The sequence below is a fragment of the Bubalus bubalis genome, chromosome 3, assembly GCF_019923935.1.
Source record: "Bubalus bubalis isolate 160015118507 breed Murrah chromosome 3, NDDB_SH_1, whole genome shotgun sequence".
Taxonomy (NCBI): domain Eukaryota; kingdom Metazoa; phylum Chordata; class Mammalia; order Artiodactyla; family Bovidae; genus Bubalus; species Bubalus bubalis.
Genome location: NC_059159.1, coordinates 68,213,363 through 68,241,166, shown reverse-complemented (window position 1 = coordinate 68,241,166; position 27,804 = coordinate 68,213,363). Strand labels below are relative to the sequence as shown.

At 46.1% G+C, this 27,804-nt stretch overlaps 1 protein-coding gene across 2 annotated transcripts in view; it reads right to left on the bottom strand.

The window, feature by feature from the left end:
* GALNT7 (polypeptide N-acetylgalactosaminyltransferase 7) overlaps positions 1–26,969 on the bottom strand; it is a 135,300-nt gene extending 108,331 nt beyond the window's left edge. The window contains exon 1 of one of the 2 annotated variants that reach the window (XM_025281312.2): positions 26,751–26,969. In XM_025281312.2, coding sequence (XP_025137097.2) covers positions 26,751–26,876 — 126 coding nt within the window. In that variant the 5' untranslated portion in view covers positions 26,877–26,969. The remainder of the gene's footprint in view (positions 1–26,750) is intronic. The other variant, XM_025281310.2, reaches the window with a different exon arrangement.
* Between the last annotated feature and the right edge of the window lie 835 nt (positions 26,970–27,804).

Sequence of the window (27,804 nt, the reverse complement as noted above, 5' to 3'; positions counted from 1 at the left end):
ACTGGAATTCTATCACTGCCGGGAGCCAGCGTGAGGAACTCCTCCCGTGGCAAAGGTCATGAGGAAGGAGGCTCGGCACACGCAAAGGCGGGATCGAGTCTCAGGAGTCCCCCTGGAAATTCTCGAGCATCTACCCCCAAAACCAGAGTCTGCCTACTTTCTGCTTTGTGCTTTCACCTACACCTCTGACTTTATGGGGGGCTGTCCCCCACTACCTCTCTCTGAAAAAAGAGTTAACTTACAGCTTCAGTTAATAAAGTTCCTGGGTCTGATAGTGTTTCAACCTACAAAATCCTTTGGAAGTCCTCTAGCCTGCCTGAATAGGTTTTTCCGGCCACATGTGATTGCTCAAAGCCTCCCAACTGTGAGAGGCATGAGATGTTCTAAACTGTCTAAATACAGATTCCTTTGAGCAGTTAAAAGATTGATTAGAAATTGTATTGGTGAAGGGATTTTCACTTTTTGGGCCAATGTTTGCTGCTAAGTCTCCATATCCCTTACCTGCTGTGTCCCTGGCAGTGTTTGTAACCTTGGACCCTTGAGTTAATTCTTTTACTTGTTATTGGAGTGTCAGCTTCAGCATCAGTCCTTCCAGTTAATTTTTAGGGTTGACCTCCTTTAGGATTGACTGGCTTGATTTCCTTGCTGTCCAGGGGACTCTCAAGAGTTTTTCTCCAGCACCACAATTTGAAAGTATCAATTCTCCAGTGCTAAGCCTTCTTTATGGTCCAACTCTCACATCTGTACATGACTACTGGGAACACCATAGTTTGACTGTAAGGACCTTTTTCAGCAAAGCTCAAAACAAAATAGGAATATCTCTAATGTCAAGTAGTGCCATTTTCTATCCCTCTACAGGGTAAGATTTCAGAAAGAAAAGGCTTTTTCATATTTTAGAATTGAGTTGATTGGGAAATGAATTACTTTTATCATAAGAGCTGGTCCAAGGTTATCAAAGCCCTTGATATCCTTTCTCTTGTTTCATTTGCATGAAATTTCTTGATGGTTCTAAAAAAGCATGTTATGATAGATGCAGCACAAATTTATAAAAGCTCAAGTTACAGAAGTCCTGCCTGGCATATCTGTTTTGTTTAAGATAGGAATATAATTTCAGCGATAAGAGTGTGAGACTCCGGGGGTACTTTTAGAGCTTATAAAAAATAAGGCATTCATGGAATCAGACCCCATACTACCTGTATATTGACAATCTCAAATGATATAGTTCCTTTTGTTTCCCTGTAAAAAATAAATAAATAAAAATAAAAGATCTAAAATTTTCACCTTCTCTGAAATACACACACCTCTCAAATGTACAAATCTGCCCCTGGATGTCAGGTGGGCTTCTTGGATGGCTCAATAGGTAAAGAATCTGCCTGCAATGTGAGACTCAGGGGACACAGGTTCCATCCCTGGGTCAGGAAGATCCCCTGGAGGAGGAAGTAGCAACCCACTCCAGTATTCTTGCCTGGAGAATCCCATGGACAGAGGAGCCTGGGGGGCTACAGTCTATAGCGCTGAAAAAAGTTGGACACAACTTAGCAACTGAACACATAATGGATGTCAGGTAAAGAACCAAACCTGGATATGCATTAATCTGATATTTCAACAACAGAAATGAAGACAACGTTCAAAAAGCAAAGTCCAAATATGGAAACGGCTCTGAGGTTAGGTCATTACTTCACTTGTTGTTTAGTTGCTAAGTCCTGTCTGACTCTTTGTGACCCCATGGACTGTAGGTTGCCAGGCTCCTCTGACCATGGGATTTCCCAGGCAAGAATCCTGGAGTGGGTTGCCATTTCCTCCTCCTGGGGATCTTCTCAACCCAGGGATCGAACACACATCTCCTACACTGGCAGGCAGATTCTTTACCGATGAGCCACCAGGGAAACAGCGTTATTACACTACAGCACCCTAACCGCCAAGCGAATTTGTTTTCCTGACAACCAACAACAATCTTCATATGGTCACACTAATAGTGCCTGCGCCTGTTTGAGCTCCAAGCTCCTTTCAGAAGGGCCTGTGGAATACACGAAATGCGTTAGTCAATCACATTTCAACTCTAGACTCTCCATTATTAAAACGTGAACTAGGAGACTGCAGTGTAATTATCTATAACTTAATGTCATGCATTGTACAAGAGTTAACTTTTTCCTGTTAATTAGGGAACTATCAAACAACTATAAGTGCCTCATCCATATGTGAAAAGAAGTGAGCAGTTGGGGCTATTATTAATTTCCATATCGCCTGAAGGCAGCTACACGTTTGACTTTATAATATCAATAAGAGGCTCATTTTAGTTTTGGGGTTTAAATTAAAATGTCGATAGAAGCCACATGGTGAGTCTTTTTCCATATGGCATTGTTAAATTCCACATGACATTTTTGAAGCTTCTTTGCATTCGACACCTGATCCAGTGTCTGTCTGCTGTCTAAGACCACACGTCTGAGTACACCAAGCCCAGGTTCCCTTCCCCACCTCAAGAACCACATTCACAGGAAGCACGGAACACGACAAAATCCTTCATAGTGATCACAGACTATCCAGAGAAATTTGTCAGGGTAAGGACTCCGTTCCTACACTGAGAAATTATTTATCTTCAGACCCAATGTCCCGAGAGAAGAAAGTATATCTTTGGCTTTCAGTATATCTCTGGCTTTCACTCAGATACTGGAGGCCCCAGGACGTGAGGGGGTATTCTATGCTGCTTTTGTTCATTTGCAGAATGATCCAAGAAGGAGAACTGACTCAAGCCTGTAAATTTAAATTCTGGAATGAATGGAACTGCATTAGACCCAGAGAAGTGTTCCAAATATGTTAGCCTAGAACCCGAGTCAGTAACTCAGATCCGCTTCATTCCTTGGAAGACTGTTTTGCCTATCCATTTAATAGATGGGTTTTTGAAAGTATTTATTTGTTTATTTGGCTGCACGGGTCTTAGTTGTGGCATGTGGGATCTTTAGCTGTGGGGTGTGAACTCTTAGTTACTGCATGCAGGATCTAGTTCCCTGACCAGGGATTGAACCTGGGCCCCCTGCATTGGGAGTATGGAGTCGTAGCCACTGGATCATCAGGGAAGTCCCTGATAGATGATTTTAAATACCCCTTAAGATGTAACTAAATTTGGTCACAAATACTTAGGGAAGAGGCTGAATGAGTAACACTAAGGTATAAGAGGTGTGACAGACTTGTTTAATGACACCTCTTCAAACTCAACACACAATTTCAAATCCCAGAGGCACACTTTGTACTTTTGTCTTGATATTAAAGGAGAGAAATGGCTTTATAAATACATCATGTATGTGCATGTGAAACCAAATCTTATGAACAAATTGAATTTTTAGTATTAAATGGGCATTGAAAACTGGCTCCTGCCACTTAACCAAGGGTTCTGGCTGAACTTTAGCAAAGGAAATCTAGGTTGCAAGTTCCTGGGTTCACACAGCTGTTCACTGGTCTCTTCAGCAGTCACAAGAGATAGAGAGGTCTAGAGTCAGGTCTGGATGCTCCCTCAGCTAAAAGCCAGATTTACCTCTCATAAAATCCTGATCAAAGACTCACATGAAACCATCTCCAAAAAAGGCCTTAGATTCAAAACTTGATATGAGTTTTGATTTACCATCAGCAGACATCATCTTTTCCCCTGTTTCTAACTGTAATAAACCCCTAAATTTACACTCAAAGCTACTGCAATTATCAAAGTATTGACCAAAAAAAAAAAAAAATTCCCCAAACTTTCCGAACATTTTCTAAAAGTTGCAACATGGTATTTACCAATCCTTGGTACTAAGACGAATTGCCCACATTAAATTTAAATTGTCCCTCTAAACCCAAGGCATGTAGAAAACACTCCTCTAAAAATACTCTGTATTAATGAGTTACATTAAATCTGACAATAAGAGCTCCAATTAGCTTACATCATTAGCTTTCTTAACCTTCTATGAGCTCTTAATGCTTTTAACACTCTGTACCCTAAGCAAATACTGTAAAATAAATAATAAAGTCATGAAGCAATTAGTTGGACCATTACAGAAATATTTAATTAGACCATCAAAAAGACCTTAAATCCATTTACAAATAAGAAAGCTGAAAACTAAGTCTAATTACCTTTACTATAAAATTTCGTAACTACATAGTCTGTGAACAAAATTTATATTAATATTAACCCAAAAACTCAGAGTAAATACAGCAATAAAGAATGAGTTTTGTTAACAACTAAATGTGTTTAGCCTCTTCTTTAAATACTTAATACTGTAGCCTAAAGCTCTGGTACAATCATCTATTTTATAATCCACTCAGATACCTCCCCAGTAAATGACAGATTTATTCCCCATTCATTAAGTGTATATTCTTCAGACACCAAGTAAAAATGATATTTCCTCTTAACTGGAAAAAACATTTTAAGTTTTGAGATTATAGTTAAAGCAAACGTACTACTCGCTGGTTAGCCCTATTAACTAAATGCCAACTCATTGAGAGGTAATTCCTTTTTTCTACTTTGTTGACTTCTGGGTTATCATTCATCTACAAAGAAATTACTACAAATTCCATATAAAATACTATGCTGCTGCTGCTAAGTCACTTCGTCGTGTCTGACTCTGTGCGACCCCATAGATGGCAGCCCACCAGGCTCCCCCATCCCTGGGATTCTCCAGGCAAGAACACTGGAGTGGGTTGCCATTTCCTTCTCCAATGCATGAAAGTGAAAAGTGAAAGTGAAGTCGCTCAGTCGTGTCCTACTCTTTGCGATTCCATGGACTGCAGCCTACCAGGCTCCTCCATCCATGGGATTTTCCAGGCAAGAGTACTGGAGTGAGGTGCCATTGCCTTCTCCAATAAAATACTATATATCACAGTTAATGATTCTTTGTCAAAAAAGATCAACAGAAATCCAGGCATCTTTAAAAAATTATGGAAAAACAAATTATACTCTTATACAAAAACATGCTTCATCTTTGATGGCTGTTTCTTATACACAAAGGTGAGGTCTGGGGAGAGACAGGGGGTGGGAGCAACTTCCTGTCTGTGATCTGAGAGTCCTGCTCAGAAATCTCTAGCTTATACATATAATTCCCATGATAGTAATTCATGTGGGTTAAAGCAGAAGATTCATGTGGGTTAAAGCAGAAGATTATTTCTGTACAGGTGCATGTTACTCGCAAATAATTTGTGTGTAAGTTACAGAAGCCCATTTAAGTTAGCTTAAGCAAAATGGCATTTATTACAAGGATGCAAGCAAATGTCATAGAACCTAATTTGCAGGAAGAATGGGTAGGTCTTGGAGAAATAAGGTTCTCAGGCAGAAGCAGAATTGTTTCCTGGGCTCGTCCTTCTCTGAACACCCTTCACCTCTGCTTCTGGGAAGAAAGTCCGCCTTATTCCTATCTCTGATGACTGGCTTCTTCACCAAGACTTCTAGGTTTTCTTCCCCAAACTTTGCCCTGTAAGTCAGTTCAGTTCAGTCGCTCAGTCGTGTCCGACTCTCTGCGACCCCATGAATCGCAGCACGCCAGGCCTCCCTGTCCATCACCAACTCCCGGAGTTCACCCAGACTCACGTCCATCGAGTCGGTGATGCCATCCAGCCATCTCATCCTCTGTCGTCCCCTTCTCCTGCCCCCAATCCCTCCCAGCATCAGGGTCTTTTGGTCCACAAATTTCTGGGCTCTAATGCCTGATGATCTGAGGTGGAGCTGATGTAATAGTAATAAAAGTAAAGTGCACAATGAATGTATCGTGCTTGGACAATCCTGAAACCATCCCGCCAACGCCTGTCTATAGAAAAACTATCCAATTGTTAAAGTTGGGGACTGCCACTAAGTGACTTCGATGCTTAAAAAGCTGATCATGGTGCTGTGTCTACAAACCACCTCTAGAGGACAATGCCATGTGACCGAAAGGTCCCAGGACCAAGGCTATGATTAAGCTAGCTCAGATACGGCTGCTCCTATCAGCTATGTCCGTGGGACAGGGCCATGGCTTCCCCCATGGAGAGCGACAGACACCAGGCTGTGGCCTCAGGTCTGCCTGAGACAATGCTATCCAGAGGATGACATTAACCACTGGCACAGACAGGAACACGGAGGGAGGGAGGCTCAGGCAGGTGCAACCTGATCCCTTCCCTACACTTTAATTCTGCTGCCTCTCAAGGTGATGATGACCACACAAGAGCTCACCTGCACAGGCAAAAGTGACACCACCCCGGCCCGCTTTGGCACCCCAGGCCTGGCAGCTGGGCCACTGTCAACATCTGGCGATTCTGATACCCCTCAGGACAGGCCCCATGTGTGGAAACTAGGAATTGTTCTGGGAGGGAAAACGAATATGAAGACAAGATGAGACAGCTTCAGCTTGAAGATTTAAGTAAAAAGTAACAGGACTCTTCTGCTTATAAAAATGCCATCTAGGCAAGAACAGGGCTAAAGGACAGAATCGTAATGGATCCGCAGGACGGAGAACACCCGTCAAACTCCAAATTCTGAACCAAGAAGACCTTCTTAAAGTCCAAACAAGAATGTTTCTAGGGCAACTGAATAAGGCTTCTTTGTAATACAAAGTACACATAAGAACACACGCCATCTTAGTATAGTAACTACTTCCTTCTCCCTCCAAATCTGCAGTTCCTACCTGCCCCCTTTCCCACCACACGCACCCACACCTGCCCCCCAGCCTGCCAAAGTCCTCCCTCTGACGATGAGCCCCAAAGTGCATTCTCCTCCACAAGCTTCTCTTTTCTACTTTCCAGGTACAATTCACTCTATTTGAATCTTGTTGTTTAGTTGCTAGCTAAGTCATGTCCAACTCTTTACAACCTCATGGACTGTGGCCTGACAGGCTCCTCTGTTCATGGGATTCTCCAGGCAAGAATACTGGAGTGGGTTGCCATTTCCTTCTCCAGGGGATCTTCCCTACCCAGGGATGGAACCTGCGGCTCCTGCACTGGCAGGCAGATTCTTCGCCACTGAGCCACCTGGGAAGCCCTCTATTTTAATACTTAAGGTGTAATATTAGTTTCTTCACATTCACCTGGTTCCACAAACTAGGCTGCTCCTTTCCCGGTGATGCAGCCTGCATCCTTATCAGCTTTGCTTCAAGACCAAGAACAATGCAAGACACCGGCAAAGTCTAAGTGGCTTTTAGATGAGTCACATAAATAAAATAAACTCAAGAAAGGCTCAAGGAAATGTATAAACAGTAGTTTCATAACAGGTTTCAAAAGGAAAGAAAGGGAACCCCAAGCTGCATTCTTAACTTGGAGGCTGTGAGGATGGAGGCGAGCTCTTTGCGGTCCTGGTGCAAGACAGGTGAGAAACCTGGAAAAGAAAGCCTGTTCCTGTCTCCTGAGGAAGATAAACCCACATCAGAACCAGCCCAGACCTGCTCTCTGAGTTCTCTCAGTGCTGCTGCTGCTGCTGCTGCTAAGTAGCTTCAGTCGTGTCCGACTCTGTGCGACCCCACAGAAGGAAGCCCACCAGGCTCCCCCGTCCCTGGGATTCTCCAGGAAAGAACACTGGAGTGGGTTGCCATTTCCTTCTCCAATGCATGAAAGGGAAAGTAAAGTCACTCAGTCGTATCCAACTCTTAACGACCCCATGGACTGCAGCCTACCAGGCTTCTCTGTCCATGGGATTTTCTAGGCAAGAGTACTGGAGCTGGGTGCCATCGCCTTCTCTGTCTGTCAGTGCTGCTGGGCTCAAAACCTTCAGGCATGAACTTTCCATACGAGGACTTTAGACCCAGCAAATACCCCACTGCTCATTCAACTACTGTCTCTCCACACTAGCCCTCCCTTCTCTCTTCGACCCCGGCTTTGGGAACTCTCTCAACCTTTCTCCCTGGACCACTGTCTCCCCTTTAGGCTTTGCCAACGGAGGCACGCAAGGGAGGCAGGGAGGCTGACAGGAGAGATCCCCTGTTTGCTTGCTGTCTGAGTGAAGGCCCTTCGCCACAGCAGCATGGATGGTTCCAGAAGCTAGCATTTACCCCACTCAGCCCCCACCCTCATTCAGCCTCATGACACTCTAGAGAGACAGGAGGCCAGGGCCCCCACCAGGCTGCCCCTGTGGTCTGAACCCCGAGAGGCAGGCCCCCGTGAGCTGCCAAATTCTGATAGCCCCAGCTCTTCCTGTGGCCACTCCCTGCCCCAAGGGTGGGAGCTCTTCTTTGAACCACTTAGTTTCAAGATCCCCACTGTGCTTCGTCACTTCTCCACTGTGAGACCTACTGCTCAGTGCTGCTATGAGAACCCTTTGCTTACTCCTCCAATGACCCATAACCCTTTCTGCGTGGTGGATCACCTTTGCCAACCCTGCAAAGGCCAGACCTCCTCCACGTTTCTGACCTAAAACATCAGACACAGGGAGGAGGGACTGTTCCAGTTAGCAGGGAAAAAAAAGAAAAGACAAGAAACCATTCCATCTATTAACAATCCAACAAACAACAGGTCAGGATTGTAATAATTCATAGTAACTCAACGTGACAGCAAACTTCCTCAAGGCTTGTGTTAAAAAGTGCTGCTTGGCGGGTGCCTAAGTAAAACCTTGTCCTGTTGATGTGAGCTCAGCAGACAAGCCTGAGAGTCTCAGAACCAACAGTTAATCAGGTGACACAAAAAGTAACAGATTTTAGGGACTTCCCTGGTGGTCCAGTGGTTAAGACTTTTCCTTCCAATTCAGGGGAGGGTGGTTTTGATTCCTGGTAGTGGAGCTGAGATTCCCATATGCCTCCCAGCCAAAAAACCAGAACATAAACAATAGAAACAATATTGTTACCAAATTCAATAGAGACTTTTAAAAATGGTCCACATAAAGAAAAGTAACAGATTTTAAGTTTGGGTCAAAAGATTCCCAGAGAAGGAAATGGCAACCCACTCCAGTATTCTTGGGGGAAATCCCATGGACAGAGGAGCCTGGTGGGCTATAGTCCATGGGGTTCAAAAGAGTTGGACATGACTTAGTGACTAGATACCAGATGCCAAAACCAAGATGATCTTTCCAGGGAAGGGGAAGTTAGGGAGGCCTAAAGGTTGAGTGACAAGTGGCTTTTGACCCCTGTTTTACAACTTTATCATAAAAAAAAAAAGCACGTTATTATTCTGTGGCAAAGACCACTATTCCTCCCAATTTCCTTTCTCTTCTTCCATCTCATTAACTAACTCCTCCAAATCTCAGTTTCATCCATTTTTGTGGCTATGTAGACTACAGATACATTCCCAGCATCCCTCAGAGTGAGGACATTCGATCAGCGGGACGTGGCTGAAGGTGATGCTACCGATGGAGCAGCCGCCCTTTCTGCGTCCATCCTTCCTACTGTGGGGACGCAGACCGTGAGTTAATGACCGAGCAACAAGGCAGAAAGAGCACTGACGCCAACGATGTCATACAGGCCCAACCAAGAGTGGCTGGGCCAGTGTGGCTATTTATGTAGCTGGGAAAAGTCCCAACTTTTTAGACTTCTGTTACACTAGTCAAATCTGTATTTTGATATAAACCCCAAACATCTAAGCACCGCCCTCACATTCACATGGAGCCAGGAGAGCCCTCCCTTTCCCCCCGGGATGGCTGGGAAGACGGCAGGAGCCCTCTGTCTCAGAGACCTCCAGAGGCACTGTGCTCACTGAGCAGGCACTGAAAATGGGCAAGACAGATGATGCTAATTTTCAACACAGAACTTCCCTGGAGCAAAGGAAGAATATCTGTGATTACTGCAGGGAGTTTTCGAAATAAAAGGTGGTGCTTTCGGTGTGAACATTATTAGATGCATATTTTAAAATTAGAAGCTTCACTCAACCTTGCCTATGCAAAAAAATGTATCCACCAAATATTTATGACGTGGCTTTGATTTTCTGTGCCTGCAAAATGTCTATAAAACTATTTATTTGGTTTAGTGGACCTGCTTTGATTATTTTCATGATACGAAATTAGTTCCCAGGAACTGAAACATAATTCATATGCTGGACATCTAATTCTACATGAAGAGAAATCTAATATGGGTTATACCTAAAACCATGTGTCTAACAGCCCAAGTCAAAGAACCACTTGTGTTGGGATTCCCTGGATAAAATAAATTCTTAAATATAAATACTCAGACTTATCGGGCTGCTGAAGCAATGGGGCAAGACGTAGGACAAGCCAAGCAAGGTTGTTCTAAGAGACCTACTTGAACTGGTTGCTAGGATTTTTCTGTAATTGTGAAGTGTGTGCTGCACATGAGAATTTAACAACAGAACTGAAATCATGTTTGATGAATAATACGGCAGGATCAGAGAGCTGTTGGAGAGCAACACAGGAGCTCGCCAGAGTTTCCTAAGATGATCATGGGGTCCTCGGGTCTGAGGACCAAGGATGAAGTGCAGGCACCACCTGCAGACAAGGAGTGTTTGTCACTGGAACAGCAGCTTCTAGAAGGGCTCAGGCCTGTCTTCTCCAGCCAGTAAGACACAGCTGATGAGCAGGAGACCGAGTCGTCATTATTATTTAGTTGCTCAGTCATGTCCGACTCTTGGGGACCTCATAGGCTGTAGCCTGCCAGGCTCCTCTGTCCATGGGATTCTCCAGGCAAGAATACTGGAGTGGGTTGCCATTTCCTTCTCCAGGGGATCTTCCTGACCCAGGGATCGAACCTGTGTCTCGTGAGTCTCCTGCATTGGCAGGTGGGTTCTTTACCACTGGTGCCACCTGGGAAGCACTATGCAAGGACTTAACAGGCATAATTCTCATTTTTAAACATTCCTAGTATGGGGAACAATATCTGAGAAAAATCAGAAGTGGTGAAACTGAATCAGTAAAAAGAAGATTTAGTCTTTACAGCACAGAGACAACAGGACCAAGACCAGTAAAGTTAATGATGCGTTTACTAAGCCTCATAATTAACCCCACGGTGGTGACTCCAAGTTCTTAATGCTCATTCACTAAGTGGAGGTTTAAAAGCTCAGACTGCTCAGCAACCACAGCTCAAAACTACATGGACGGTGCCAGGGGAGAAAGTGCGGGAGACAGAGGGGTGCGTGTCCAGCACAGACCAGAGGCTTGTCCAGCTGTGTTCACCTTCCAATCACTTCTGTTTTTCTCCATCTAACTGTTGGGTTAGCCAGGATGCACCCAAAATTAGTTAAACAGCAACTTTTATAAAGCATCTAAAAACTCAGAATCATATCGATGCTTTTTATTTTTTGGTAAGAGGCAGGTGGAAAAACAACTCTGCAAATATGATTATACACGATGATGTCAGATCTGTGATTCCCAGCACACTGGCATTTCTTTTTTCTTCCTAATATCCTCTTTCCCATAAATCACCTCCATGCTAAAATGACCAGATGTTAAAAGATTAGCTTACAGAACTATATCCTAGAAACAGTATGTAAATTGAAATATTTCTACAGTAAAATTTTTAAAAAGGCAATCCACAAAGTAGTGCATACATGGTCCACCCCTGTGCTGTGCTGTGCTCAGTCACTTCAGTCGTGTCCAGCTATTTGTGACCCTATGGACTGCAGCCCGCCAGGCTCCTCTGTCCACGGGATTCTCCAGGCAAGAATACTGGAGTGGGTTGTCATGCCCTCCTCTAGGGGATCTTCCCCACCCAGGGATAGGATCCAGGTATCCTGAATTGCAGGCATATTCTTTACCATCTGAGCCACTGGGGAAGCCCTGGATTATTGTAAAAAACGCAAAGCTGTTGAATCTCTTGACCCTAAACAGAGCTTATCTCCTGCTTGCCTGTTTATGCGAAACATGTTCTTTTTTTGGGAGGGGAGGCAGATTTTTTCTTTAATTTTTCAAAATTTATTTTTAATTGAAGGATAACTGTTTTACAGTATTATGTTGGTTTCTTCCATACATCAACACGAATCAGCCACAGGTATACATATTTTCCCTCCCTCTTGAACCTCTCACCCCTGTAGTTGTTACGGAGCCCTGGTTTGAGTTCCCTGAATCATACAGCAAATTCCCACCAGCTCTCTATTTCACACATGGTAATATATGTTTCCCTTCTACCCTCTCCATTTGTCCCACCCTCTCCTCTCCCCTCGTGTCCCTGCCACCCCTCACCCCACCTCGTGCTGTGTCTACAAGTCTGTTCTCTATGGAGAGACACGTTCTGATCAGAAGACAGGAGCCAGGACTTGCGGTTGCACCAGGAAATAAACCTCCCCACAACACAGACGTGGCCTCCAATACCTCCTGGTAACTCATCTCAGAGAGCAATTCTAAGCTGAGTATGTCTGGGCTTCAGGTCTCTTCCGCTTGTGCCAAATACCCAATACGTTTCAACCCCTTACACTGCCTGGGACAGGAAGCATTTACGAAGGCTTATAAATCATTCAGCTGTAGTCCCTGTATTCTGAGAACCTCAGAGAAGTCTCTCCGTGAGTAACTGCAGTCATCCAAATCCTAAAGGATGCTAGCTTCCCCCGCTACCCACCCCTGCAAAGTGAGCTTTCCCCATCTTTCTTTCTGGGGCTCATTTTCCTTCACTCCAGCAGTCAGGCAGGCATCTTAGAGAGGGGTCAACACCCCAGGAGTCCCCCATGTGCCCACCATCCAGTCGCTGGACACTGTACATTCTCCAGGTAGACAAATGGGATTCCAAGTGGTGGTGAGCAGACAGGACTGCAGGTTTCTGCTTCACCACAGACCAGTCAAAGCCTGCTGGTTTTGTCTGTCGTTGTAGGGTGTCAGTCATCCAACAAAAGCAGCTACGAGGAGCAGCACTGGCCCCTAGATTTAAGAAGTAAGTAAATCGAATACATATCTAAATGGAAGGCACTAGAAATAAATCCAGGACCAGACTTAATAAGGCATTGCACATTTTCTGATCTTTCTCTTTTTTTAACCCATAAAGACTCTGACAAGTGGACTCATGCCTCATCATCTGATGAGACATGGTGGGCATGGAGGGACGTGGACTGAAACCTTCACTTGCAGGGTGTTAACACACTAAAGCATCACAATATGGTTTTCATTTTTTTTTTCAATAATGTTATCAAGTAATGTTGCATGTTCCACTTGGTAATTTTAATTTCATTTGACTTTCATCACTGCATATATGAGGCAGTTTTAAATGAAGCCCATGCCAACCGAGGAAAATCAGCAGTTCTTTGGCAGAAAGGAATCTCCTGCAAGAACACTGAATCTTTCATGTTACTTCTGTTTCTGGTCAATAGGTCACAAGAGGCAACAACTTCTTAGAGCATCTTGTCAAAAAGTGAGGCATGTAAGAGCTGTGGGGAGAGGCTGCACAGCAGTAATAGAATGAGCAGAAAGGTGTAGAAAAGGGTTGTCTCTAAATTTAGAAATGAAATTTAAATTTTTCATTAGCACTGACTCATCACGAGAGTTATGGGTATAACTGTGAAGGCTTGGTTATCTTAATTAAAAAGAACTGGGTATTTTCAGAAAATGTGATCTCTGTGTGTTAGAAAATTCTGAGTAAGCCTGCTGGACTTATCATTCAGAGGCAACATGCTAGGTGCCCAAATGGCAGGCTGGGGTTTTCTAGCTACTCTGTGGTCGAGAAAACATAAGCCTGACATTTTTAACCTTGAAGGAATTATTCTCATATTCAGTACCCACTGGAACCCAGAAACACTAATCAACTTCTCCACAAATGTCTCATAACCAAAGAAGGAAATCTTCTGTCCAAGGGAGGAGAAACTAGTTGAGTAAATTTATTTTCATGAAGAAGTGAAAGACATAGCAGGAAAGGCATCATAACTCATTAGAAAATAAGAAGAGTGAACATGAATATATTACCTCTGCTGTTACCTTAAGTTTGCTTTTCTATAATATTAAAAATCTATTCCTCAACGGTCACGACAACGTCCTTTCAGGTACTGTCTGCATTTTATCAGCCCTTTGAAGCCATAAATCACTACACAAGATATGTCTGCTTTCAGACACAAGTAGCTGGTATTTAAGCTAAAGAAGGAGATCCAAATCAGAATACAAGTTGCAAGCCACTCTTTATCTTTAGGAAGTGATTTTTTTTTTTTTTTGCCAACATAGAACAGAGACTTTAGTGTTGACTTTTTCTCTTCACGTTGCCAGTTAATGGAGCAGAGGTCGCGGATGATAACGGCGTCTAGGGAAACAGGCCTGCGCACTGCAAAATGGCGTACTAGGCTCTGCTGTGGCTTCTCCCATTCAGGCGCAGGTACGGCGGTACTCTTCCAGTGGCAGTGATTCATGGAAAAGAAAGCGAAGCCAGGTTCGCTAAAGCCTTCCTCAGATTTCAAAGGGGGTGATGAAGAGAGGATCTAAGAATACCCATGCGGAATACATATCCTCTGGCCCACTCTTCAGGCCATGCCAGTGCTTCTCAAGCTGAGAGGCAAGGAGGACCTGAGGAAAGCAGGGCCTTTGGGGCTCTACCATCCTTGCAGGTTTGAGGTTGCTTTTCAAAGTTTTCCAGGTTAACAACTGTGTTTATGTGCCCTCTACTTTATTTATTTCATCGAAAGTCTTTTTTATTTTATATTGAAGTATAGTTGATTAACAAGGTTATGTTAGTTTCAGGTGTACAGCAAAGTGATTCAGTTATACATACACAAGTATCTATTCTTTTTCAAGTTCTTTTCCCATTTAGGCTATTACAGATTACTGAGCAGAGTTCCCTGTGCTATACTATAGGTCCTTGTTGGTTATCCATTTTAAATATAGCAGTGTGCACACGGAAGGAAAGCTATGACAAAGCTAGGCAATGAATTAAAAAGCAGAGACATCACTTTGCCCACAAAGGTCCATATAGCCAAAGCTATGGTTTTTCCAGTGGTCATGTATGGATATGAGAGTTGGACCATAAAGAAGGCTGAGTCCCAAAGAATTGATGCTTTCAAACTGTGGTGCTAGAGAAGACTCTTGAGAGTCCCTTGGACAGTGAGGAGATCAAACCAGTCAATCCTAAAGGAAATCAACCCTGAATATTAGTTGGAAGGACTGATGCTGAAGCTGAAGTTCCAATAATTTGGCTACCTGATGCCAAGAGCCGACTTACTGGAAAAGACCCTGATGCTGGGAAAGATTGAAGGCAAAAGGAGAAGAGAGTAATAGGGGATAAGATGGTTAGATAGTATCACCAACTCAATGGACATTAGTTTGATCAAACTCTGGGAGGTAGTGAAGGACAGTGGAGCCTGACATGCTGCAGTCCATAGTGTCATAAAGAGTCAGACACAGCTTAAGAGACTGAACAACAAGTGTGTACATGTCAATTCCAACCTCCCAGTCTATCACTCCTCCTCCCCAGATCCTTACATTTATTTTTTTTAACTTTTTATTTTGTATTGGGGTATAGCTGATTAACAATGCTGTGATAGCTTCAGGTGAACAGTGAAGGAATTCAGTCGTACATATACACGCATCCATTCTCCCCCAAACTCCCCTCCCATCCAGGCTGCCACACTTACATTTATAGAAGTTATATGTGTCATGGTTTGGAGCTAAATGATAATTACGAAAAGAAGACTACCTCCATTTCATACTGAAAATGTACTCCTTTAAAATACCAAGGTATTTGGAAGCCATTCTCTTTTATTAACACAAATTTGGAATAGAGAATTTTAGAAAACTATTTGCTAAAAGTATTATTCTCTTGACCACCCACTAAGAGCTCCCTAGACTGTAAACAAATTTATTTTAATTGACCACCACAATGGAAACACTCTCCTGCAAACTTCTTTTATAAACACTGGATTTTGAATTCCCCAAGTCCATCATGAAGGGCAAGTTAATGAAATTGCATGCCTGTATTTCCCCATTCTACCAAGTCTTTGCTTAAGCACTAAAATCTAATTATATATTTTACATGATCAAAATTTCCAATCTTGACAGTGATCATTTAGCTTAAAAAACTAAAGCCTCTACCAGAGTAGAAAAATCTGCATGTGTAATGAGATTTCAGTCTTTTCTATTCCATTATCCTAAAAAAGCACTTTGTCATCATTTATTCTGTACCATAAATGAGCTTATTTGCCAAAATATCAAATGGATTTTTTAATTCATTTTAAACACCCTGGCAAGAGTTAGTAGATTTTTGAACATGGGGTTTTAAACACTTTCTTTTACAGAAAAGATGTAAAATCCTATGGATTGTCAAGGTAAAAACACTAAGACTTACATGGGACACCTTGCTATATTAGAGACTATGAGACAAATTGTCAGATTAAATTTTAAGAAGCATAATGATCAAATTGTCTATAAGCTATGGTAAAATACTAAATTTTGTGATGAAATACTGGGAAAAGTGGGTTGGATTTAAATTGTCCCAAGTAAGCAGAATTAAAACCTCTATCTAATAAGTTAAGAATTGTAGAAAATGTCTCATATAAGTTTTCAAATGGCTCTATAAAGTAGACCTTTGATTTTTCAGTTACAAGAGCCATGACTAACCAATTCCAGTCCAATATAACCTACCACAGGGTAAATTTTTCTAGGCAAACATTTTCCATCACAAGCATATTTTTCTTAGCAGCAATAAACAATCAAGCAAACAAAAATATCTTAATTAATTTAACCCCACTAGGTCTTTAAGTCATTTTTGAAATGTTTAGGCAAGTGACTAATGAGCCATAAATCTAAAACAGCAGTGGAATCTCCCCTCCAATTTTCCATACCTGGACATCTTTACCCAGGTACCTTTGATATATTCTGGCAAAAATGAGGCTCACATGACACACTAAAGTATAGGGATCATTTTGGTTTCTTCTGGGGGGATAAAGGAGCTATTTTATAGAATAAGAGATATTAATAATATGTATATGAAATATTTGGGCCTCCCAGGTGGCTCAGTGGTCAAGAAACTGCCTGCCAATGCAGGAGACGTGGATTTGATCCCTGGGTCAGGAAGATCCCCTGGAGAAGGGAGTGGCAACCCACTTCAGTATTCTTGCCTAGAGAATCTCATGGACAAAGAAGCCTGGTGGGTTACAGTCCATAGGGTCGCACTGAGTCGTATTTATAAAGACAAGAACTACAAATGCAAAAACGATGTGTAAGCTAGGTAATCACTGAATGCGCAGTTTACTATTGAGCAGAGTAACATCCCTCCAAAGGACCAAATGTATTCTTAAACCCAGGGACCCAATAAAAGATTTAAAAAAAAGAGAGATGAGGTCATCTTTGCTATACTATTCTCATGCAGAATGGCTCCCAACAGTATGTGATTTAATTTTAATTCATCCAGTTTAAAATATTCTTGGTAATAACATATTCCGACTGCTTGGCTTGGAAGCCTCTTAGCAGGCTCGTTGGTATTGATATAATGCTGCAGCTAATTGTACCTTCTAGATTTGGGAGACTGGGCCGTTCTGCGGCAATTCTACAAACCTAATTAGATAATGCAAAGTTAATTTTTTCCTCAAGTTTCGGTGTAGCGGTTCTTACACTCAGTGAGCTGGAACAGGCCTCCCTACTGGTGCGTTTAAATGCTTCTCAGGAGCCACTCTTTAAAACTCTCCGAAGGCCAGGGAGCCCAGGAGGGAATTTATAATGGTGCAGAAATGAGAACGTTTCTCACTTTGAAATATTCAGGATCTTGGCAAATGAAGCAACTGCAAGTTAGTTCTCCCCTCTCCAGAAAAGACTGAAGGAAGCCTTCGGTAATTGCCATTCAGCATGTCTTAGAGCTGCTTTAGGGATCACGGGACTGAACCAGCATTAAACTGTAGAGCTCATTTCATAAAACTAGCACTACTGAAACTCTGAGCACACAACTTTGTTATTGTTTCTTCCTTTGGTTACACATCAGCCAAATTAATGTATTATTAAAAACTAAAAATTGCCTAATAGCCTCAATATAAAATTCCTTTCCTTCCCAATTCCAAATATTAAAATGTTGTTCCAGCCACTGCTTTACAAGTTACTGGATTTCAGATTAAAAGACTGCTCCAAATGCCTAATATGTATTATCATCATATTTTAATATAATGTATATAGTATACACAGCATATATGATCAAAATTACATGACTGTGGTTCAGCTTAACATACATGTACATATGTGTCTATGTCTACACATGGGTTGGGGGCGGGGTAGGGGGCGGTGTGGAGAGGCACCTAATTAAGGCAGAAGAGAGATAACCCCACTTCCCAGGTGGCTCAGACAGTAAAGAACCTGCCTGCCAATGCAGGAGACACAGGTTCGATCCCTGAATCAGGAAGATCCCCAGGAGAAGGAAATGGCAACCCATTCCAGCAATGTGCCCTGGAGAACTCCATGGATAGTATTATTGCCTGGCAGGCTACAGTCCTTGCGGTTACAAACAGTTGGACAGGACTCTGTGACAAAACAACCAACCTACCTCATTTGTGGGCAGTCCCTCTCTGGTAGTCACACTTTACTTCTCCAGTAAAACCCCCCTCTCTGATTTAATCTGTCGTGTTCCCCTGGGAAGGTGAGTGTTCTCTGCTTGAATGTTTCTCCTGAGCCGGTGTACCTGGGCATCCTGTTAACTGGATGCGCCACAGGCCCTCCTCATCCCTGGGGCCAGCAATCGGTGCAGGCCCCAGGGGCTCTTGCATCCTTTGTTCTCCTTCTCAGCAGTTCTGGTCAAGAAACACTCTCCAGGTCATCCTACTTCTGTCTATAGTACTGATTCCCACTCTGGGCTCCCTATAACCTGCAGACACCCCAACTCCACTGACCTGAAATCACTTTAGGCCCAAAACGCACAAATGTTTTATCTTCAGCCCCCAGCTCTACTCATCCTCTGGACCACAACTTTGCAGTCTTTGCAGAGACTCATCTTCTAGACCAGACTTTCAAAAATCCAGTCCCTAGACTAGCAGCTTCACCTGGGAACTAGTTACCATCGCAAATTCTCTGCCCCACCCCGGACCTCCCGAATCAGAAAGTCTGGGCAGGAGGCCAGATGACCCGGGTTCTAACACACCCTATGGGCAATTCTGATGACTGTTCAAGGTTGAGGACTGCCGCTTCAGACGGTTTGTTCCTTTGGAGGAACCAGCATCCGATCCCCACCACCTCGTCCAGTGAGCGCAGCTTCTGCTCCCACCAGCCACACTGGTAATTCTATAGTCATCACCTTCCTCCCCACACACTCGTTTTCCTGCCCCCCTCCTGTTTAGGGCTTGGCAGGAGCCATAGAGAGAGTTCTCTCGTCACTGAAATCCGGCCTCGGCACTGTTCCCAGATCACCTGTGGAGCCAGCTCGGAACATTCACAGTATTCAGTGTTTCGGGCTCGGACTCTGTTTCTCTCTCCGGGTTCTCTTCCAGGTGCCTGTCCCCAGGGTCTGTAGAGATCCTTTCTGCTTCTGCATGCCCATTCCCTATCCCCATGCACTTGACCTCCAACCCTCCCTCCCAGGGACCAGCTGTCTGACTGCCCGCCAGTCCACCCCAGGCTGGATGCTGCTTCCCTGAGACCTGGGACCAGCAGCTACTGCAACCCTCCTTTCACCCTCTGCTACTGTTACTTGTGCATCTGGCCCACAAACTTGACAACCTAGGACCACACGTAGCACGATGACCACATAATTCATCATCTGACCCGGAGCGTCCCTGAGGACACCTGGCATCCTATCAAGTGCTGCCCGCCCTCCAGATGGCTCGGCACCACCACGCAGGCCTTCTGTCTACTTCTCATGCATTCTGGCCTCTTCCACCCTCGGGGCGGCCCTGCCTGTCCCCTGGGCCAGCCAGGCTCTGCCCAGAGAGTTGCAGCCAGGCCTCAGCCACCATCACCCCTGCCTTCTCCCCCTCCCCCCCCCTCCCCCTGCCGCCCGCCACTCAGCCTGCACCACCTCACATGCTTCTCTCTGTCTGAAATGAACACTCCAGTATCTCTGTGGCCCCCTCCAGCACAGCCCACAGGAGCTCATCTGTGTTGTTAAAATCGGCGGGGGGAGTGAGGGGAGGGGAAAGGGTTAGAGGGCACAGCTGGTCAGGACGCCTGAGAATGACTGTGTACGTGACCTTGGGCAGGGATCATGGCTCTGGAACTCAGGGGCCTCCCTTCTACAGTGAGGATTACATGAGACTACGCTAGAGGGTTATTACTACAATTAACATCACACAGGACTGACTGTGTTATCTGTTATCGCCATGCATTTTACTGCTTTAGAGAATCACCAATGACCAGAGCACATGGTGGTATTGAGGAGATAAGAGGGGTTTCAATCTTCTACTCAGGGAGTCAGCAGCGGAATGTCACCACGCCCCCACTCCACCTTGGAGGCTTCCAAAACGCTGCTCTTCCTGCTCCACCAGTGACACCCCAGCCCAGTTCCTTAGCCTCCCATTCAGCGCCTTCAGAATGTGGCCCAGAATGTTACTCTTCCAACCTTAAGTTCCACCACTTGTCATGAGTAAAACCACCCTCCATTTGGTCTCACCAGATTCCTTGTGTCCAGAACACTCTTCCCTGTGCCAACCCCACCCTGCTCCAGGTGGAGCAGAACACCGGGCTCTGGCCTCCGAGCACCCACCTCCTGCAGCTGTGGTGGGACCTCTGGGTGGGGGCGACACCCCCCTGTGGGTGCGAGAGGGGACGGATCCTGTGTCCGGGACACCCCTACGTCTCCCGTGCCCAGCCAGGTGCCTCGGGGGTCCTCCATTCCCTATTTAGGGTAGATGGAAGGGTGGAGGTTGGGAGGTACGGTCAAAAGGCCTGATTCATGAATGAAAAGAAAACTGCTATTTTTATAGACAAATACCTTCTGTGTGGTCATTGGATCAAGACCTGAATAACATCTTGACTACGTCAAAAGCTTTCCACCTCCTCTACGGCACTGAGTCTCTGATGCCTGGAGCGATGCCTGGTGCTGAGTAAATGCTCGGTGGGTTATGTGACTCTTCTACTGAGAGAGTGACTGCCTGCTTACAGCGCGAATACTCTCCCAGCTCTCACGTTAATACACCTTCTACCCTTTCACCCTTCCCTCTTCCACCCTACAGAACCCAAATATAAAAGCATTCCTGAGATTCCCTGGTGGTCCAGTGGCTAAGCCTTTGAGCTCCCAATGCAGGGGACCAAGGTTCCATCCCTGGTCAGAGAACGAGATCCCACATACTGCAATTAAGACCTGATGCAACCAAATAGAAAAAAAAGTCATTCTTTTCATAGCTTCAGCCTGTGTCCATTCTACCCTAGAGAAATTTCAAATTCTTGATTTCACTAGTTTTCTTCTTCTGTCAGATTGTGCATTCTTTCTTCAGGGGTGAAAATCAGAATCCAAAATACGAACAAAGACAACAATTGAGGTTGAAGCTGAATAATCACAACCCGGTTCCAATGTTCGAGAGCTGTTCAAATCTTGCTGACCAAGCTTTTTTTTTTTTTTTTAATAACTCAAGTTGGAAATTACAAATAATGTTTACAAATGGCCCAAGCTCAGAACTCTGATGTTCATTAATGCATTACTTTCTCTCTCATCTCTAATTTACTATTAACTGATCTAATGCAGTCTTTACCAGAACCAAACTGAAGCTGGTACCTTATCTCCCTTTCAAGCAGCTGGTCCCATCACAAAATAGTTTCCCAAACTCTGTTTCCACACTTTCTTTACTAGTAATTGTGCACTCCCTGAACGGCTGTTCTGAGCCTTCTCCACCTGCTAAGGGAACATCCTGTGGCTGCTCCCAGAGTGAGGTGTCCTTACACAGACACCAGAATAAGGAGGGGAAGGAAGCAAGGCCGTGTGGGTGCTCGAGTCTTTTCTTCAACTAGATGTGATCCCTTCAGAGCAGGGCTTTTTCTTGAGGCCGGCTTGGTGCTCTCAGTGGGGTCTGGAGCAGGGGGTGGTGGTGTGTCCCAGAAATTAGAATTGTATTTTGGGTATTCATCCCTGAAGAATGAATGTACAATCCGACAGAGGAAGAAAAGTAATGAAATCAAGAACGTGAAATTTCTAGAGCTGAATGGACACAGCCTGAGGCTGTGAGAGGAATGCTTTGATAGTCAGGGTCTGTATAGTGGAAGAGGGACGGTGAGGAAGTAGAATGTGTATTAACAGCATGGACAGAGTTCTGTGAGAGGTGGGAGAGTATCTGCACTGTACTCACGGCAGTCACTCCCTCAACAGATGTGTCAAATACCCATGGAGTGTTTGCTAAGCCCAACCACTGCTCTAACAGGACTGATGTCTGACCTTCCACCACCGGATGGAAAATACTTCCACAGAATTGACAGGCACAGAAATTCTTAGGGATGTCTGCATTTCCAGGGCGCCTAGCCCTGCAGGGGAGAGACGTGGATGCTGCAGCACCGTGGAAGGGGAGGGAGAAATTCCACGAGCAGGAAACGTGACTCCTGCCTCTCAAAGACTCAGTGCTTCACAGGCACCTTTAAGAAATGCGACAGCTTCAGAGTCTCAACCCAGGAGAATGCATGTACACAAAACTGCATTAATTTCAGGAAGCCCATAGAACCCAAATTTCTTAGACTTGGTAACATGGGAGGTTTTCATTGCAGGAGTGGGACAGGACAGCAAAACAGAGAACGAAAGCCAGTCTCGGGGCATTTCACTTGGGCAACTGAAACAACAGTGACCTCTTCTGACGCTACACTTCTGCTAAGTGACAGCTCCATCCCTAATAAATGAGCTTTTGTTTAAAATAAAATATCATGGTCAAGGCGAAGAAGGCAATGGCACCCCACTCCAGTACTTTTGCCTGGAGAATACCATGGACGGAGCAGCCTGGTAGGCTGCAGTCCATGAGGTCGCTAGAGTCGGACACGACTGAGTGACTTCACTTTCACTTTTCACTTTCATGCACTGGAGAAGGAAATGGCAACCCACTCCAGTGTTCTTGCCTGGAGAATCCCAGGGACGGGGAAGCCTGGTGGGCTGCCATCTCTGCGGTCGCACAGAGTCGGACACGACTGAAGTGACTTAGCAGCAGCAGCATCATGGTCAAGGGCAGAATTTTTCTGGTTGAAGCTGATCACAGCTGAGATAAAAGGCTTTGCTAGGGTAGAACCTGACCAACTGGGTAGTCAATTCAGTCACAGCCTCATTAACCAAGGCTCATTTCCACTGGTCTCAGCTCATCACATAAAACCTCTCCATCTAGCAACAGTTCTTGAATGAGTCCTACTCTGCACACCCTGAACCTAAATGGCATTAATAGTTTGACTTAAGCAACATTGGTACCTACTGAGAACCACCAGTTCACATGCAGCTTCTTACCAGCACTGAATTTGTTATAGGAGAAGCACAGAAGATCTTTCAACATCTCCATTTTAGACCTTTATTTTTGGAGGCTAATGATTCAATGTTAAACACTCAGGGCTGGAACCTTGGAGAAATGGTCTAGGAGATACTGTAATTTATTTAATTAAAGAACTGTCTACACTTTGGAAGTGCTAAACAGATGGTTGTAGTACAAGCTGACCTTAAAATATTCTGAGAACAAAGCCTAAAAAGATGAGCTTTCACATTAGAACTGCAAAATGTAACATTGGCATGTACAGATTTCGGTCTTCAGAACCTTCCATGTAATAAACAACCTGTCACTTTGCTATCACTTATTGGGTGCCTCTGGTCACCTTCCTTCTCCTTCACTCCCGTGTGCAAACACCTAGTCCTGGTGCCTCTGCATCTCCATTGAATAGCTCTTGAATTAACTGACTTTTCTCCCCTTCCCCTGTCACTCTGCCAATTCCATCAACATCAGATCCCACCCGGGCTATTATAACCTCCAACAGGAATTCCCATCTGCTCCTGCTCTAAACCAATACCGCCAGAGTGATCTCTTCAAAGCACAACTCTGATCATGTCTCTCCTCTATATAAAAATCCTTCCATGAGCTTCGTCTTTGGAGTTGACGGCTGCTCTAAAGACTTGATCCCTGGCCTGGTCTCTTTGCACCCTCACTCTTCATGTCCTAACGGTTGTTGTTCAGTCGCTCAGTCATGCCTGACTCTCTGTGACCCCATGAACTGCAGCACTTCATGCTTCTCTGTCCTTCACTATCTTCTGGAATTTGCTCAAATTGCTCTCCATTGAGTTGGTGATGCCTCCAACCATTTCATCCTGTTGCTCACTTCTCCTGCCCTCAATCTTTCCCATCATCAGTGTCTTTTCCAATGAGTCGGCTCTCTGCATCAGGTGGCCAAAGTAATGTTCTAACTCCACTGGTCTTATTCTACTTCCTCAGATCACCATGCTACCTCCTACCTCAGAACCTTTGCACATACTCCTCCCTCTCAGGCCTGCCCCCCACCCACTCCCAGATCAACAGTGACTCTTCTTCAGATCCTCAGACTCTAACTCAAGGGCCATTTCTTCAGATAAGGCTTTCATGCCCAAGCACCACCATTTGTTATCCGCTGTGGGTTTTTTTTTTCCACAGCATGTGGCACAGTTTTTATTTATAGGCCTGTGAAGTCTTGATTGTGATTTTTGACCCAGTAGCCTACATGATTCAAAAGTTTAGGAGTATTTCCCTATCAAGTAGCACCAGGACATAGGAGGTACTCAAAAATGTTTGTTGAGTAAATGAAAACTTATCCAACAGAGTATGATTTGAATGGTAAGATCATGTTTCACATCATTCACATCAGAGAAACAGCAAGAGGCCCAGAGATGAGAAAGTGAAAAGAAATGTGTTTCTGTTGTCTTGACCATAGGTGACCTGTTTTGCTGGTTAGATCTAAAGGAGGAAGTAGTCCAGAGGAAAAAGCACCCGGCTGCAGAAGACTTTTGTGCCTGTAACACTGAAAGATTAAGGCAAGAAGCTACATGAGGTGAACCCGCCAGGACCAGCTTGCTAGAGTAGAGGCAGAATTTGTATTTGGTAAATGGGATTATTCCAGACTATCTCAGGTCATTTATCAGAATCCAGAAAGCCCTATAAATGGACCAGCATTAAGGAGAGGCAGATGTTTCACCATGGGTGGAGTATGTGTAATCATAAAGTAAAAGACCAGAAGAGGGAAGGGAAACTCAGGAGTTGTCCCTAAGTGAGATGTCCTTGGGCAGCTGCATCTCAGAAGCTCTTGGTTAGTTTTGAGCAGTAGTACCTTATTTGCACTCTTATGACTTATCCGCTATATCTTCAACTGCTTAGTTAATATTTACCTGCAAACTTAATAAAGACATTTGGCTCTCCAGATACATAAAGCAATCTTCTTAATGTTAACTGTTTGAAAGTCTTACAAACCTAGTTTTGGCAAATCTAGTTTCTGTCTTTGGCAAATGACAGAAATTATACTGGATCCACCGACAAGCTATATTCAATAAGCTGGACCAAAAATTAAGTTATAACCACCACCTATAGCTATTAAATGAGCTCGAGGCCCAGTCCCTGTATTAGCAGTAATAAAAACATTTCAGTATTTCAGGACCTTGGGGCTGACACTCCATCACCCCTTTGTAAGATTTTGTCATCTGAACTACAGGACATTCTGAATTTGGCTAATTCTGTCACTCTTTCCTCAGTTTCTCGCCCAGGAAATGGCGTTTAAACGTTTCCAGCTCTGTTAAAGGCCATTTGTGATCACAAAATACTTTCAAACAACTGCAGTATTCGGTAGTCCTTGGTAAGTCATTTTGAAAGCAAAATCATAAAGAGGTCACCATCACTCCACGAGAGCTGAAGGGCTTAAAACGACAAACACATTCAAAAGGAAAACTGGGTACTTTTTATTATCCTTAATTTAAATGACTTCAAGGGAAACCCCCCACCCCTCCAAGACGTTACAGAGATCCCAGTGCCATTAAGTCTTCAAATAGACGCTACAACTTTAGAGTACATCTCAAGAGTAAATCTAACCCCAACACAGGGGCAGGAGCTGATAAGGAAATCTCTTCCTACGATTCTTAGGGTTGAAAGGATGCCTGCTCACTCAACTTCCAGACGCTAACTTTCCAGAAGGAAAGTTAATAAAGGGGACCCCTTGGATGCAATGCAGATGCTGTTTGCAGAAGGCGCTGGAAGCGGCACGTCTCCCACCCCACCCCACCCTCGGCCCCTCGCCCCGCCCCGCCCCGCCGCGGCCTGGTCGCCCCCTGCCCCCGGGAAGGAGGGGCGCGGCCGAAACGGGGGGCGCGGCCGCGTCAGCGGTCACCTACGTCCCGGGGCGCCGATGGAACCGCCGGGGAACGTCGGGCGGCGGACAGCGCGTCCGGAGCCCCTCGGCTCAAGTTAGTTTGGGAGCTCGGCCGGAGCCTGGGGAGGGGCGGGGAAAGGGGTGTTCCGGCCCGACGGGGCGGCCGGGAGAGGGGCTGCGGGACTGGGGGGCCCGGGGGTGGGCGAGGGAGGCAGGTCCCGGGTGAGGCCTCGGCCGCTCCTCGCCGGTCTCGGCGCCGGAGCCTAGGGGGCGGCGCTCTTCTCGGGGCCGGGGGCGGGGCCGCGCGCTCCCATCCCGGCGGACCGTGGGGGCGCCGAGGGCCGAGCAGCCGGGGGGCGCCCGAGACGCGCGGGGGCGGCGGCTGCCGGACCCCGGGGCCTGGTCCGCACCGGGCGGTGGCGGCGGCCGCGGCCCCCTCGCCTCCGTCAGGCCTGCACGCGCCACAGGCCGCAGCCCGGAACAGCCCCGCGTCCCCGGCCGCCGCCGCGGCGGTCCCGGCCCGGCCCTCCTCCGCTCCCGCCCGCGGTCCCCGCGCGGAGGGCGGCCGCCGCGCCTCCGCCGCAGCGTGGGGCGGGGAGGCGGGGGCCGGGCGCAGGGGCCCCCCACCCGCCGCGCCACCTGCGGAGCCCGCGCGCGACCCACCGCCCCCGCTCCCGCCAAGCGCGCGAACAAAACAAGTTGCAGGTCGCCGTCGCCGGAGGGGGGCGGGCGGGTCACTCACCCTCATCCTGCTCAGCGAGCTCGGCTCGTCCGGCCGCGGGGACAGGGAAGACCAGAGGACCACCAGCCCCAGGAAGCTGCCCACCACCAGCAAACTGCGTAAGAGGAGCCCGATCTTCAGCCTCATCTTCCTCCGGCGGCGAGAGGCGCACAGCCCGGCGCAGCCGCCGCCGCCACCGCTCTCCCCTCCCCTCCTATCCCCTCCCTCCTTCCCCCTCCGCGTTCGCCGCCTCCGCCCGCCCCCGCCGCCCGGCGGCCGCCCTCCCCGCCGCCGATCCGGAACTCCCCTCGCCGGACGGGCCGCCCCTCCCCGCCCTCCCTCCCCGCCGCCGGGTCTGCAGTCCCTGCTCCGCCGCTGTCCGCTCGACCCCTCCAGGTCCTGCTACCTCGCGGCTGACTAACTTACACTCTTCCCCAGGGCTGTCCTCAGCCTCGGCCCCAACCGCTCAGCACTTGAAAGCTGCCCGTTTCTCCCAACTTTTATTGTCCATTGAGGCTGTAACTCCGGCCCTAACGCCTGTCCCCCCCTCCCCGCGTTCCCCCAGCCCCCGCCGCGGGGTCGGCAGGAAGGGAACCAGGAAGTCGGGGCTGCAGCTGCTGCCGCAGCTCCACGTGGCTGATTTATTGCCGGGAGGATTTTTTTTTTCCTTATTGATCGTTCTCGCTTCTTCACACGGCTCCTTAAGGAGGTGGATTTGTAACCGCCAGGCCCGGTGTGATGTGCAAGTATCACCGGACCGCAGAAGCTCTCTTGGAAAGCAGACGTGTCGTACGTCGTCGCCCTGCCTGGAGCTAATTAGAAGAAAGCCAACCTAGTGCTAAATCAGCAATACCTTGTTCAAGGGCTCAGTTTTATATATCCCCAGGACCGAGGATTTGGGGGGGAGGAGGGCTTAAAAACAATACTTCACCCTCATCGCCTCCTAAATCAGTCCCGATTTTTGCCACTCATGGAGGTTCCTTGATTTGTATTTTTTAAAAGCCTTTCTGCCTGAAACTTAGATTACCCAGGAAGGGATATTGACAAATGTTTACTCATATGCCCCACCCAGAGG